Source organism: Dasypus novemcinctus, chromosome 18, assembly GCF_030445035.2.
Source record: "Dasypus novemcinctus isolate mDasNov1 chromosome 18, mDasNov1.1.hap2, whole genome shotgun sequence".
NCBI classification, from domain to species: Eukaryota; Metazoa; Chordata; class Mammalia; order Cingulata; family Dasypodidae; genus Dasypus; species Dasypus novemcinctus.
The window spans coordinates 66,791,121-66,806,303 of record NC_080690.1 but is presented as its reverse complement, the minus strand read 5'-3'; the positions used below and the strand labels follow the sequence as shown (position 1 = coordinate 66,806,303).

Here is a 15,183-nt window from a genome sequence, read left to right as displayed (position 1 = left end):
CTTTCTACAGCCCCGTCGGCTGCGCAGCGTCTGCAGCCGGGTGCGCCCGGGAGCCCCAGGGGACACTGGCCACCCCTGGTGCGCGGCCCGCGCCTGCGCAAACCAGCTCCCCGGCCGGGGGACCCCGCGCGCCCTCCCCTGGTAACGGCCCGCCCCCTCCCTCGTCCTTAGAAACCGGTATAGCTAGCGGCTGCCCGGAGTGTGCCGGCGGGTGACTCGACTGGCTTGTCTTTCTAGAAGTCTGCGCCTCTTTCCGAAACATGGGGGACTCCCCGCCTGACCCTGAGCAGTCCTGGAGGCGGAAGAGTTCCCAGAGGGACTCCGACCAGCGGCGCAGTCAGGACCAATCTCAGCCACAGTCCACAGCCCTCGGGTACATGCAGCAGATGCCACTCGGCGCCCAGAGCCTGTTGGAGCAGCAGAGTCAGGAGCTCTGGATGAACCAGACCAGCCTACCCCAGACGTCCCAGAGCAGCCTCCAGGGCTGGCCGCCTGGGTCCAGCCTGCCCCCAGAGGAGGACTTGCCCATGGCGGGGGCCTTCCAGGCTGAGGAAGCCCAGATGGGCGGCGGGGGGTACCGGGTCCCGACTCTGGGCTTTCCCTTGGAGCTCCAGCCCCATTCTTACCTGGATGAAAGCAGGAGCCCGGGCTCGGAGTACAGAGCCAGCCTGCTGCTGCAGCAGCTAGACCAGAGCCCAGACAGCTTCTTCCAGCACCTAGATGCAGCCTACCAGGAACCCCAGCCAGACCTCTCGGGCCCGTTCTACCAGAGAGACCTGCAGTTCGATGAGAGCAGGCCGCACGGGCCCTATGTGAGGGATGACCCTGCCCTCCAGTTCTCACCCTCCAAGCTGGGCTTTGGGCCAGCTGTGGAGGTGCCAGAACCTGAACCTCGGGAGCTGGCGGTGCAGAATGCCAAGGCCTACCTGCTGCAGACCAGTGTCAAATGCGACCTAAGCCTGTGAGAGGGGGTGGGGAGGGCTCGGGTCCCAGGTAGGGGGGGCTGCCAGTCAAGGCTGGACCTCAGGCAAGGGATCACCCCTCATGGTGAAGCAGCACTGGCTCTGGAAGCATCTAATCTAGACCAGGACTGGGGGAATAAATACTAACAATGGCTAGCATATACTCACCAGGTCTTGGGCTAAGCACGTCCCACATTAACATCTTCTCACAGCTCTCAGTTAAGCGCACCTACTGTCCTTATTTTAGAGAGGAGGAAACAGACCCAGAGAGGCTAGGCAACTTATCCAAGATCATACAGCTAGGCTAGGACAGAGCTGGGGCTCCTGAGATTCTTATTCACTGCGCTTCCCTGCCTGAGGAAAGGACTTGCCAAGGCCACTTAGCAATTACTCTCCACCTCTCCACCCTCATTATCTCCTCCTGAAGCTCACAATCCAGTGAGAAGAATGGATTTAAACCTAAGGTCCTGGTAAGGGTGGGGGGAGGGAGGGAGGCAAGCTAAGAGGGAGAGTGCAGGTTAAATACGTTGAGGTCAGGGAAAGCCTCTGAAGAGATGACATTTGATCAGGGACCTGAAGGGCGGAAGGAGAGTACCTTGCAGGTACTGGGAGAAAGAGTGGTCCAGGTAGAGGATATAAGTACAAAGGCTCTGAATCTTGTTGTTTGAGGAACAGCAGGGAAACTGGTGTGGCTGGAACCAAGGAAGGAAGAGGAAGAGAAGATGAGGCAGAAGGAAGGGGTCATGCTAAAGCACAAAACTGACCCCATCCTTCCCATGCTCAGAACCTGCTGTGGCTCCCCAGTGCCCTCTGGAGGAAGCTCGAGCTCCTTACTGCCGCCTTCAAGGCCCTAAGTGGTTCAGTCCCTGCCCCACCTCTCCAAACTTCATCTCCAGTCAGTAGCTGCTCCTACCTCAGACCCCAGAGTCCAGTAAAAAATTAGCCTCTTGCTGTTCCCCAACAGGTCCCAGCTCTCAGGAATTTCAAGTTCCCTTCCTAAAAAGCCCTGGCCAATGTCAACCCTGGCTCACCGCTTCTTACCCTTCCCAACGTCTATGGTGGCCCTCCACCACATCCAAAACTCCTGACAAAAAGGTTTCCACACACAGCAGAGGGCAACATACACATACTTGGAAACTGGACCAACCTGGTCTCAAATCCTGGCTGTGCCACCAACGTGTGACCTCCTGACCTCCAATTTCTCAGCTTTAGTTTGCTTTGCTGAAGAGCAGGGATCATAATTTTTCCTTTGATGTTTGGATGTGGTGAGGATACAGCATTGTTCTCAAATGCCCAGTGTGGTGCCAGGCTCAGGAAAATTGAAGGCATTAAAATGCTATGATCACTCCTGTGTCCTCAACTTCCCCCACCCCCTCGCTCCTTCCATCCCAGCCACACTGACCTCCTTGCTGTTTCTCTGATAAGCCAGGCATACTCCCATCTCAAGGCCTGCACATGCTCCCAATTATATCTGCGATCCGTGAGGTTTTGATTCTTCCCTTCCAAAGCTTCTACATTTTCTTTCTTTTTCATATAATATTGCATTGGCTGGGCCCTCCAGTACAGAATTAAATAGAAGTAGTGAAAGCGGGCATCCTCGTTCTCAGTTTCATAGGGGAAGATATTCAGTCTGTCACCCTTATGTTTAGTGTGTACTACAGGTTACTTGTGGCTACCCTTTATGAGATTGCATAAATTACCTTCTGTTTCTAGTTTGCTATACATTTTGTTTTTAAATCATGAATGGGTATTGAATGTTTTCAAACAATTTATCTGCATCTATTGAGGTGATCTTACCATTGTCTTTTAACATGTTATTGTGATGAATTACATTTTTCTGTTTTTCTAATGTCAGCCTGGTCTTGCATGCCTTGAATGAGTCCAGTTTACTCATGATGTGTTATCCTTTTTAGGAAATTAATGAAAGCCACTTGCTCATTTTTGCTTAGGATTCTGCATCTATCTTCCTAAGAGATGCAGATGGTAGTTCCCTCTCTCCTAGTGCTCTTGAGTTTTGGTATCAAGATTATGCTGATCTCAGGATATGTTTCAGGGCCTGCACCTGATGTTTCCTCTGCCTGGAACACTCTGTCCCTCAGTATCTCACTTCCTTAAAATCTCAGCTTAAATGTCACCTGGGGGAGACCTTCCTGGGCCTCCCTATTTAAAATCGTAAACCCGTCTTCCAGTCCCCAGCCCCTGCTGTGTAGCCTCCATACCGATTACCACCCCTTGACACACTCTATACTTCACTTATTTGAGTCATTTCTGTCTGCCCCATCAGAATGTCAGCTCCACCAGAGCAGGGACCCTGACCCTTCCCTACCCGTCTGCTGAGTGATACCCCCACCCACCCGAGGCAGGTATGAACACCTAGTGAACCTGCTGACCAAGCTCCTGAACCAGCGGCCCGAGGATCCCCTGTCCATCCTGGAGTCGCTGAACCGCACCACGCAGTGGGAGTGGTTCCACCCCAAGCTGGACACGCTGCGCGACGACCCGGAGACGCAGCCCACCTACGAGATGGCGGAGAAGCAGAAGGCGCTGTTCACCCGCGGCGGCGGCGGCGAGGGCGAGCAGGAAATGGAGGAGGAGGTGGTGAGTGCGCCCGGGGGGGGGCGCCACGGCGGCAGAGCGGGGCCCGGGCTTAGGCCGCCGGGGAGGGAAACGGTTCCAGTCTAGTCCAGCGTGTGCCCGGACGGAGGCGGGCGGGGCCCGGTCACAGGGGGCCTCGCACGCCGGCCGAGGGCCTCGGACTCTTTTTGAGGGCGCGGGGGCGCCATGTAAGGGCTGGACGCGCGGAAAGGCCTGGACAGCCGCGCTTTGGGGAAGGCCGGCCCGGGCCGCCACGTGGAGGTGGAGGCTGCACTTGCCTTCCTTCCCTTGCCTTCTTTCCAGAACGGAGCAAAACAAACAACAAAAAACTGCCCTGCAGAGGTTTTCCTGTTAAAACTTACTGCTTCCTGGTGTCTATCTCAGCTCTGAATCAACTGCTCCCTCTCCCTCGGCCTCAGTTTCCCCGTTTGCAAATTAAGGCTCGCTAACGGCACTCCCATCCATGACCTGCTAGCATTCTCCCACCCTCAGAATACATCATTCCACGCGTTTCCAGCATTGGGCGAACTCTTAAAATTTGATGACGTGTTCTTTTACTTATTAGAAAACCTTTTATTGAGGACTGTTTGTAAATAATCCCGGCACCTCCCAGTCTCTTTGCTGAGCGCTTTAAGAGCATTGTCTCGCTTATTCCGTAAATCAACCCTGCGAGGCAAGTGCTATTTATTATACCCATTTTGTGGAGGAAGGAACTGAGGCTTAGAGGGCGCAAAGCCAGGAAGTGCCTGAGCCAGGTCTGAGAAGCCAGGACCATGGCCTCCCAAGGCGGTGCTCTAGCCTCTGCCCTATGTACAGATACTGTTGGTCTGTGCCCGCTTCTGAGAGTCTAGGATTCTGGTGACGGTGGGATGCGGGGACGCGGAAACGATCTAACTAATGAATGAACCCTTGGATGAGTAGAGCGTGGATGAGTTTTCAAGTCTTAGACACAAAGATGGTTTTTACCAGAGCATATGATTTTGAATTTCAGAACGCCTCTCTCTCCCAGGGTGGTCCGCCCCCCTAGAACTGCATCGCGCCCCACGCGTGTCTCCTGCACCTCCCTGAAGGCCCCGCCTCCCTAGAAGCTTCGTACCTAGAGGCCCGCCCCTTCAAACCTCCGGGGCCCCCGAGGCTCCGCCCCCTAGAAGCCTTGCCCCAGGAGGCTCCACCTTCTTAGAACGCCTTCCCCCCTGAGGCCCCGCCCCGTGGGAGACTCCGCCCCCTTAGAACGCTTTGTCCCTGGAGGCCCCACCCTCCCAGGACTTGGAGCTGGGGTTCTTAATCAGGAGTCTGCAGAAGGGCAAAATTGTAGGCGTTTGTGGCCTGTGCGTGTATCCAGAAAGAGATTTATAAAGAAACCTGTGATTCAGCGTTTCTTATTTATGTTTCGGTGTGGCGTGAGACATGCCTCTCATTTCTCATTTTAAATTTCTTCCAGTTGGCGTGATCCCAACACTATTTATGGAATAATCCATTCTCCCCATTCCCTCACTGCTTTGAAATGCACCTCTATCATTTATTAACACTTATATGTACTTGAGTCTGTTTCTGATTGTCTTCTCTGAGCCTCTGCTCCTACTTTTTCACCGACAGCCACTTCTAATAGGTTTTGCTGTTTGGTAGCAAAAAATCTCTCTCTCCCGCCCCCTATCCCCACACTTCTGTTTTGAAAAGTCCCTGACTATTCTCACATTTACAGTTTTAGACAAAGGGTAGTATTATTTTTCACATTCCAAAAACTAAAACCTTACTATATCAAAGTTAGAGAACATAGGTCACTTTAAAGTTAGGATGATGTCACTGAAATAAGAGACAATGGCTCAGACAAGATAAGTTTGTTTTTCTTGCACGTAAGAGTCACTAGCCTTCAATCTAGGCCTGGCAAGGTGGCTCCCCATTAAAGGGCTCTGAGAGACTCTTCTCCCCTCACCGTTACTCCCAACCCCAGCCTTCCTCCCTCTTTCTAAACTGAGAGAGCAGTTTTCAGCATCATAGTAGCCTGGGTATAAATCCCATCTCTGTCCAGTGCAGTCAGCAAGGCTTGCTTTTGGCTGCAGGCAACAGAATGTTTGATTAAAATGGTCCAAGCAAAAAAATTATGTATATATAAAACAAATTTTTAAAAATAAAGAATAAATAAAGAATTTTTTTTTTAAATGGCCCAAGCAGTTCAGAAAGACACTTAATTATCCCACTTAGCCAAGAGTCTGGAACTGGACGGTCCAGAGTTGGTGTAGGCTCTCTGTGAGGTCATGAAGAATCCCTTCTCTTTCCTCCCTTCTTCATCACATCCAGTTTTGGTCTCTGAGCTTGTCATTTTGTGTTCAAAAATGACTGTTGCAGCATCATACATCATATCCTCACACTAGAGCCCCACGAAGTAAGGAGGGGGGAAGGAGGGAGGAGACTTCTCCTTGTGTGTGTGTGTGTCTCTTTTTTTTTTTATCAGGAGAACAGAGTTTCCCAGAAGCCCCTCAGAAAACTTCTACTTGCATCTTCTTGGCCAGAATCAGGTCGCAGGACTGTCTTTAGCTGCAAGAGAAGCTGGGAAAGTGACCGTTGAACTTCTCCAGCCTCTCCAGTGGAAAGAGGGCAACGGAGAAGGGGGGTTGGGAATGGTGCCGGCTCAGTGGCTGACAGCGATTGATCCCACTGAACCCAACAGCAGGGACATGGCTGAGCCGAGGCAGAACTTGGAACCAGGAATCCCTGTGCCCGTCTTTCACCTCTATTCCTCTCTCCCCACCCACTACCTCCTCCTTCTCTTCAGACCAGCTTGTCTTTCCATGTGACAGGGTCTGGCCACCCCACAGCTCCTGGATTTACTTTTTTTTTTTCTTTTTTTTTTGAGGTAATGGGGATCGAACCCCATTCCCACCTCAAATGTGGGAAGCTGGCACTCAACCACTGAGCCACAACAGCTCCCTGGATTTACTTTTGGGTTTTTCATTTGTTTTGCTTGTTGTTTTAGGATGCACTGGGAACTGAACCCAGGAACTCCTACGAGGGAATCAGGCACTCGGCCGCTTGAGCCACATCCATTCCCTGGATTTACTTTTTAAAAATCCAATCCAGTTACAACAAGAAATCTTTTCTCCCATATCATAGATAAGATTTTTCTGGTAACTGGGAGAGAGAATGAGGAAGAAAGATTCTGGTCACAGGAGGTAGGAGGGTATATTATGGGGGAGGGGCTAAGAATGTGGCCTCTGCAGTCAGACTGAAAGAATGAAAGTGTCAGGGATAACCTTGTGACCATGAGGATGTGGGCAGTGGGCAATTGCCCTGAGAGAGGGAAGTGCACTCCCAGATATACCTTTCCCTCTTTTCCCTTCTGGGTCTGTACCTCACTGGATTATAGTCTCAGCCCTCAACTTGCTCTCACTCTCTTTCTGCACCCTCTTCTCCCCTTCTCTGGCTTCATGAACCAAGCAGATGGGGAGGGAGCAGTGAGGGCAGGACTTCTCATCACCGTCCTCCAACAGCACTGATGCCTGGGTTCAAGATCTTCATTTGCTGTGTGACTCGGGATAGATCTGTTAGGAATGCATTTGGCTGCAAGTAACAAAAACAACATGCCTAACGTTTGGTTAGTTGTCTCGTGGAACAAGAAAGTGGGGGAAGGTAAAGCAGCTCAACAATGTCATCAGGGGCCTGGTATTTTCCACCTTTCTGCTCCACCACCATAAACACATAGGAATTTGTCCCCTGCATATTGCCTCATCCCAAGATAGGTCCTCTGCCTCCAGATCTCACATCCCCATTCCAGGTTGGAAAGAAAGGGAAGGATGCCAGGGCAAAGGATTTCCTCCTAGGATGGTTTTTGTGTTGTTTTTTTTCCAACAAGGGATGTCCTTTCCAGAGACTTCCCCTACAACTCATAGGCCAGAGCTGGTCGCTGGGCAGCTGGTTTACACAGGGCTTTGGCTCCCTTGACTCTAGGAGAGTCAGGCTAGAGAGCAGGGCCTCAGCCTTCTTCCCTCTGCCCCCCAGACGGATTCAGCCGTGCCCAACATCATGGAGACGGCCTTTTACTTCGAGCAGGGCGGCGTGGGCCTGAGCTCGGACGAGAGTTTCCGCATCTTCCTGGCCCTGAAGCAACTGGTGGAGCAGCAGCCCATCCACACCTGCCGCTTCTGGGGCAAGATCCTGGGGCTGAGCCGCAGCTACCTGGTGGCCGAGGTGGAATTCCGGGAAGGCGAGGAGGAGGGGGAGGAGGAGGAGGCAGGGGAGGAGATGCTGGAGGGCGGCGAGGTCGCCGAGGCCCACGGCGAGGAAGAGGGAGAGGAGGACGAGGAGAAGGCCGTGGACCTCCTCCCCAAGCCCCTGTGGAAGCCGCCGCCCGTCGTCCCCAAGGAGGACAGCCGCACAGGCACCAACAAATACCTGTACTTCGTGTGCAACGAGCCGGGCCGGCCGTGGACGCGGCTGCCCCACGTCACGCCGCTGCAGATCGTGCAGGCCCGCAAGATCAAGAAGTTCTTCACCGGCCACCTGGACGCGCCCGTCGTCAGCTACCCGCCCTTCCCGGGCAACGAGGCCAACTACCTGCGGGCCCAGATCGCCCGCATCTCGGCCGCCACGCACATCAGCCCGCTCGGCTTCTACCAGTTCAGCGAGGAGGAGGGCGACGAGGAGGAGGAGGGGGGCGCCGGGCGCGACACGTTCGAGGAGAACCCCGACTTTGAGGGCATCCCGGTGCTGGAGCTGGTCGACTCCATGGCCAACTGGGTGCACCACACGCAGCACATCCTGCCGCAGGTGAGGAGGACTGGGCGCGCCTGCCTCCGCCGCGGGCCTGCTGGGGGGCCCCGGGCGCTCTGTGCCTCGGTTTCCCCACCCGGCATAGAATCAGGTGGCTCAGGTGTGGCTCCCTAGTAATGCTAGCAGGGTTTACTTTCTGCTAGGCCCCGTGCTAAATAGTCATTCATTCATCCTTCGTTCATTCATTCAACAGATACTGGTTGACAGTCCCGTTGGCAACCTTTGGGGCACTTTGGAATTCAGAATTTTTCAGTTGTTCAAAGGTGACACGGAGCGCATGCTATTATACAACACCCCAAGCACGGGCGAGGGCCGCAGCCCTGATTCGCATTCTGCCAAGGGATGCTGCCAAATGAGTTACCAAGAAACTTCTGATTTGCAGACTTTGTGCATTATGGAACTGTGGACGAGAGATTGTGGGCTTGCATTTACCACACTTTATGTTCATTGAGTTATTCATTCAACAGAGCACATACTATATGCTAAAAACCTTTTATTCAGTTATTCAGTCAGTAAATATTTATTGACTTTACTATGTCTTATTGATCCCAAATAACGACTTTGGGATAAGTACAGATATTTCCATTTCATAGTCAAGGAAACCGAGGTCTGTATATGCTAGGCACTTCGGTTCATTTGTTCACTTGTCCATTCATTCGTTCATTCCCCATCCACCCAACAAACATGTACTGACTCACTGGCATCATATTTAACCCAACAACAATCCAGCGAACAAGGCATCTATGACGGCCCTCATTTCAGATGTGCAAACTGAGAACCCTCCGGGCTCCCTAATGACAGCTCCACAACAGATGGCTCAGTGGGTGAATGCGTAGAGGGGTCACAGCGAGCGGCAGGAGTCCCCACCTCACTATAGCACCCCCTTGCTGTGTGACTCGCCCCGTCCCTCCTGCCCACACCTAGGTCCCCAGGTACGGGGCCAGTGCCCCAGTGCCCGCCTGATCTTTCTCCCCCCTCCAGGGCCGCTGCACCTGGGTGAATCCTCTGCAGAAGTCAGAGGAGGAAGAGGAGCTGGGAGAGGAGGAAGAAAAGGCGGATGAGGGGATGGAAGAGGTGGAGCAGGAAGTCGGCCCCCCACTGCTGACCCCACTCTCTGAGGACGCAGGTGACTGTCCCCTTCACGCCACCCACCGCCAGCCAGGGGGAGGGGCAAGGCTGCCGGGACCCGCTCAGCTCCCTCTCCCTGAGCCTCCGTGGTTTCCTCCTCCGTGGCGTGGGCGCCATAACAACGCCTCCCTCACGAGGGGAGGGAGTGCAGCCATTCCTGCTGCGTTGAGTCCTGCCTGGCACTTGGCCGTGACCCAGTTGGGCTGTGGTCTCAAGAGCCCCACCCAGGTGGGCTTGCGGTGAAGCGGCGGGACTTGAGCTGAGCTTCTGAGGAACGGACAGCTGGTTCCCGGGGCTGGGGCGACAGGCTCCTGGAGGGAAGGGACGACAGGCACCTGGAGGGAAGGGGAAGGAGAGGCTGCGAGGGGGCAATGTGCAGAGCTGGGGTCTGAACCCAGAATTCCTAGAACCTGTAGCCCGTGCTCTGCCCTCTGGACCCATGACCACAGCTGCTCCTCTGCTTGGGGCTCCACTGGGTGCCAGGCCTGTCACCAAGCCTCGCTCTCTCCCTACAGGGAAGGCGAGTTAAGTAGCCCCATTTCATGGGTGAGACAGCTGAGGCCACACAGCAGCTGGGGGTGAACATCGAAGCCCGTGCCCTAAGTCCGGCAGCCCCCTCAGGCCTCTCTGCTCCCTCCCAGCCTCCTCCCTGCTCCCTCTGGGGGCAGGGGGGAGGCAGGCCTGCTGGGGCGCTGACCTCGCTGCCCCCTCCACCCTGCAGAAATCATGCACCTGTCGCCCTGGACGGCCCGCCTGTCCTGCAGCCTCTGCCCGCAGTACTCGGTGGCCATCGTACGCTCCAATCTCTGGCCAGGGGCTTACGCTTACGCCAGTGGCAAGTAGGTCTCCTCCCCGCCCCCAGCAGCAGGGGAAACCCCCAAGGACTACCCCCTTCGGGGCCTGAATGGAGCCGGGCAGCAACCCCGGGGAGGTAGGGATTCGGAGAGCCTCTTTCAGGAAGCCCCCCGGCTTGACGCCCTCATCCAGCCCCCAGACGCTCCACTGGGGTGAAAATGAGAAATCCCAAACCAAGACTGTGAGCCTGTTGGATCGGGAAATGGAGGATCAGGGAGGGGGAGCCATTGTCCCAGGGTCACACAGCACCTGCAGGGCTCAAACCTGGGTCTCCAGCCCCCTGACCCAGAACTTTCCTATGAATGGGTTACGGAGCTGGACAGGACTCAGGAGTCTTCTGGGGGGCGGCTCTGACAGGACAGTGTCTCATCTCTAGGGTAGCTATCTCCTTCCGGGGGCCTGGACAGTTCTTCCAATTTCGCGTCTTTTCTCTCTGGGACAGCAACCCCCCACCAGTTGCTCCCAAAGGATTGGCAGGCCAGGGTCAGACCTGCACCCACCCCATCAGTAGCTGCGCACTCACAAGTCCCTCAGCCTCCTTCTGCAGGCACTTCTCAGCCCTTCAGCTCAGCAGGTGGCGCCCCCTGGAGCCACCGGGCCAGGTGCAATTACGAGCTCGGCCCACCAGATGGCGTGATGCTTTCCATCCCAGGGATGAACCTGCACTATGTTCGTTGCTACAGAATTCTGAACTGGGGTGGAATTTCATGTAATCTTGATACTCTAACTGCATTCTTAGACTTTCCAGAAGCTGGGAAGAGACAGGCTTGCTTCTGCCAACCCCCTTTTCTGTTCACACCCTAATTTGCCAACATCCCTTTGAAAGCTAAAGACCATCTATCCGTCCATCCACCCATCCATCCATCCATCCATCTTTTTCTTCATTAAAGATTCTTGAGTGCCACTATGTGCCAGCTGTCTGCTGGACCCCTGGAAATAACCAGGTTGAAAAAAGGCCGATATGGATCTTGCTCCTGGAAGCGGAGAGAGGGAACACAAGCATTAATTACCTACCCCACCCCCCACCCCCCAATATCATGTTGCAAACTGCCATGAGTACTGCTCGAGAGCTCCTAATTGTATGATTGAGTCTTAGGGAGACTCCTTTCCTGGGAAAGGAGTTTGATTTGGAGTTTTCAGGGGGAAAAAAAGAGCTAACGGGAAAAGCAGGCAAAGGGACATTCCAGACCAGAGCTTCCCAAACTGTTGAGCACGAGAAAGACTCTCTTGGGGATGTGGTTAAAACGCAGGTTCCAACTTGGTGATCTGAGACAGAGCCTGAGAGTCTGCATTTCTAACAAGCTTCTGAGTGAAGAGAGGCAGGGCGGGAATTTGACAGTTCTGAGAAAGACCTGGAGGAAAACAGTTCTCTCCGAATAGCAAGGATGTGAAAATAAGGCCAAAACAATGCTGCTTCTTCAAGCAAACTTTTCCTTCCCCAACTAGCCCCACTCCTGTCTCTTTGTCTCTCAGTTCCCTCTCTTGCCCACATTTACATCTCTTCACTTCACTTGTTAATATTCTGCAAAGAAGTAAATTGGCAGGGCTCAGACCTCAAATTATCTTCTCCCTCTAAAGTGTAGGCACCACAGCAGGGATTTTTGTCTAATTTATTTACTTCTGTGTCCCCAGAGTCTAGCCCAATGTGGCTCAATATGAATAAAACAAGAGCCATATGCCTAAGTTTACATTTTCTAGGGGCCACATACAAAAGATCAAAATAAACAGGTGAAATTCATTTTAATGATACATATAATTTAACCCGAACATCCAAATTATCATGACAACATGAAATCAATGATATGAAAATTATTAAGACCTGTTTTACAATGTGGTATATGGTACCTCTTGCAGAATATCTTGATTTGGATGCTAAATTTTCATCACAAACACTTGACTGTTTTCAGGGTTCATAAAGTTTCCAGTTGAAAAAGGAGATTCATGTGCCCAAGTGTTCCAAACATCCTTAAAAGTTTTCTAATAACTGGGCTGAATATCCGCCTTTTAAATTTAACTTAAAATTAATTAAAATGACACCCAATGACAGAAGAATACACATGGAACATTCTCCAGGATAGATCTCCATGTTAGGCCATAAAAAAGTCTCAATAAATTTAAAAGGATCAAAATCACAGAAAATATGTTTTCTGACCACAATGGGATGAAATTAGAAATCAATAACAGACAGAAATTGTAAAATTCACAAATATGTGGAAATTAGGGAAGCAGACTTGGCCCAGTGGTTAGGGCATCCGTGTGTGGTTAGTGGTTAGGGCATCCGTGTGTGGTTAGTGGTTAGGGCATCCGTGTGGTTAGTGGTTAGGGCTACCACATGGGAGGTCCACGGTTCAAACCCCGGGCCTCCTCCTTGACCCGTGGGGAGCTGGCCATGCGCAGTGCTGATGCGCGCAAGGAGTGCCCTGCCACGCAGGGGTGTCCCCGCGTAGGGGAGCCCCACACGCAAGGAGCGCGCCCCGTAAGGAGAGCCGCCCAACGCGAAAGAAAGTGCAGCCTGCCCAGGAATGGCACCGCACACATGGAGAGCTGACACAACAAGATGACGCAACAAAAAGAAACACAGATTCCCGTGCCGCTGACAACAACAGAAGTGGACAAAGAAGAACACGCAGCAAATAGACACAGAGAACAGACTACTGGGGTGGGGCGGGGGGAAGGGGAGAGAAATAAATAAATACATCTTTAAAAAAATATGTATATATATATGTGGAAATTAAACCACACACCCTTACATGACCCATGGGCCAAAGAAGAAATCACAAGGGAAATTAGAAAATCCATAAAATTTTAAAAATTCTGGGGAGCGGGTGAAGCTCAGTGGTTGAGTGCCTGCTTCCCACATATGAGGTCTTAAATTCAATCCCAGTACCTCCTAGAATTTATTTATTTTTAATCCAGTGCCTCGGTTGCAGTAGCTGGGTTTCAAGTATCCACTTGCCACTGGCGCACAATAAGTGCCCAATAAATATTTGTCAAATGAGCAGAGAAACCCAGAGGGCACATTTCACCCTGCCACCTACCACCCTGCGTCATGCTGGGCCCCCGCAGGGACCCACGTCTAAGGGAGGTATCTCTCTGCCCTTCCAGGAAGTTTGAGAACATCTACATCGGTTGGGGCCACAAGTACAGCCCCGAGAACTTCAACCCGGCCCTGCCAGCCACCATTCAGCAGGAGTATCCCAGCGGCCTGGAGATCATGGAGATGAGCGATCCCACGGTCGAGGAGGAGCAGGCTCTCAAGGCCGCCCAGGAGCAGGCTCTGGCTGCCGCGGAGGAGGAAGAGGAGGACGAGGACGAGGACGAAGATGAGGATTTGGATGACTGAGGCCGAGAGCCCCTTCCCCACGCAGGTAGACAGCCGTTTCCCCCTTATACATAGTTTTGGATTTTCTTTTTTCACTGGTGATTTTCTTTCTGCTCCTGGTGGTCAGGGGGTGAAGAGGAATACAGCTGCTCCCAATAAAATTTCCCCCTGGCATTAAGGCTGAGTCATTCATTCATTGGTTCACCACTTTTGTTGACCATGGACGTCAGGCCAGGGCCGTGCTGGGCTTGGCTGGGGAGGCAGACATTACTCAGACAGAGTCTACTTCCATCTGTTTCCTTTACTCCTTCATGCAGCCACCAAACGGCGATTTAAATGGCTCCTTTTGCAAAGGTGACAAAGCTGCCCCAGCCCTGCCTTCCCAGGGCTGTCCACAGGGAGGCAGACCCGACGCCAGACAGTGACAACAGCCCGAGAACTGACCGAGCTCCTGGGTCTTAAAGGGTCAGGACTGGGAAACGGACTTTGGCCCAGTGGTTAGGGCGTCCGTCTACCACATGGGAGGTCCGCGGTTCAAACCCCGGGCCTCCTTGACCCGTGTGGAGCTGGCCATGCGCAGCGCTGATGCGCGCAAGGAGTGCCGTGCCACGCAAGGGTGTCCCCCGCGTGGGGGAGCCCCACGCGCAAGGAGTGCGCCCATGAGGAAAGCCGCCCAGCGTGAAAAGAAAGAGCAGCCTGCCCAGGAATGGCGCCGCCCACACTTCCCGTGCCGCTGACGACAACAGAAGCGGACAAAGAAACAAGACGCAGCAAATAGACACCAAGAACAGACAACCAGGGGAGGGGGGGAAATTAAATAAATAAATAAATCTTTAAAAAATAAAAATAAAAAAAAAAGGGTCAGGACTGAGTGAGAAGAGGTATCCCAAACCCAGGGCGCAGCATGTGCAAAGACCTCGAGGCTAGGAGAGCGGGATGTGTTGGGGCAGTTGCTCAAACCTCATTTTAGGTGGGGCAGAATGTGAGGGGCTGAGATGAGATTGGCAGGGGCTGTGGCGATTGTCCAAGGCTTAACTTTGCCCCCAGGGTATTAGGGAGCCACAGAAGGGCTTTGAGCAGGGGAGGGTCCTAATCATATGTGTGCTTTATAAAGACACCTCTAGCTGCCGAGTGGAGGGTAGATAGGAGGGGTGATACTGGAAATTTGGGCACCAGGGTCAAGGCCAATTCAGGGGGACCAGGCAGGAGAGGAGCCTGGGCCAGAGCTGTGGAGAGGAAAGGAGTAGGAGGAGGAATTCAGGTGGTAGCATGTAAAAACTTGGGGATGGGGAAGCGGATTTGGCTCAACTGATAGAGCATCTGCCTACCACATGGGAGGTCCAGGGTTCGAACCCAGGGCCTCCTGACTGTGTGGTGAGCTGGCTTACGCGCCCACGCACAGTGCTGATGTGCACAAGGAGTGCCATGCCACGCAAGGGTGTCCCCTGCATAGGGAAGCCCCACGTGCAAGGAGTGCGCCCCCGCAAGGAAAGCTGCCCTGTGCAAAAAAAAAGCGCAGCCTGCCCAGGGATGGTGCTGCACACACGGAGAGCT

At 53.2% G+C, this 15,183-nt stretch overlaps 1 protein-coding gene across 2 annotated transcripts; it reads left to right on the top strand.

The window, feature by feature from the left end:
- Positions 1 to 16: 16 nt before the first annotated feature.
- On the top strand, positions 17 to 13,807 carry RSPH6A (radial spoke head 6 homolog A). 2 transcript variants are annotated; one of them, XM_004481539.4, is made up of 7 exons: positions 17 to 141; positions 238 to 961; positions 3,326 to 3,560; positions 7,554 to 8,321; positions 9,306 to 9,450; positions 10,174 to 10,291; positions 13,413 to 13,807. In XM_004481539.4, the coding sequence occupies exons 2-7, from the start codon at positions 261 to 263 to the stop codon at positions 13,648 to 13,650; spliced, it is 2,205 nt and encodes a 734-aa protein (XP_004481596.1). In that variant the 5' UTR covers positions 17 to 141; positions 238 to 260; the 3' UTR covers positions 13,651 to 13,807. The 2 variants fall into 2 exon arrangements, with proteins under 2 accessions (XP_004481596.1, XP_058136440.1); XM_058280457.2 differs by lacking the exons at positions 17 to 141; positions 10,174 to 10,291 and having other exon boundaries at positions 167 to 961.
- Positions 13,808 to 15,183: the final 1,376 nt, after the last annotated feature.

Excerpts from the sequence above, each read along its gene's own strand:
- RSPH6A (XM_004481539.4), top strand. The coding sequence starts at position 261 with ATGGGGGACTCCCCGCCTGACCCTGAGCAGTCCTGGAGGCGGAAGAGT. Across the intron at positions 8,322-9,305 it reads CGCAGCACATCCTGCCGCAG|GGCCGCTGCACCTGGGTGAA; the intron begins GTGAGGAGGACT and ends TCCCCCCTCCAG. Across the intron at positions 10,292-13,412 it reads TACGCTTACGCCAGTGGCAA|GAAGTTTGAGAACATCTACA; the intron begins GTAGGTCTCCTC and ends CTGCCCTTCCAG.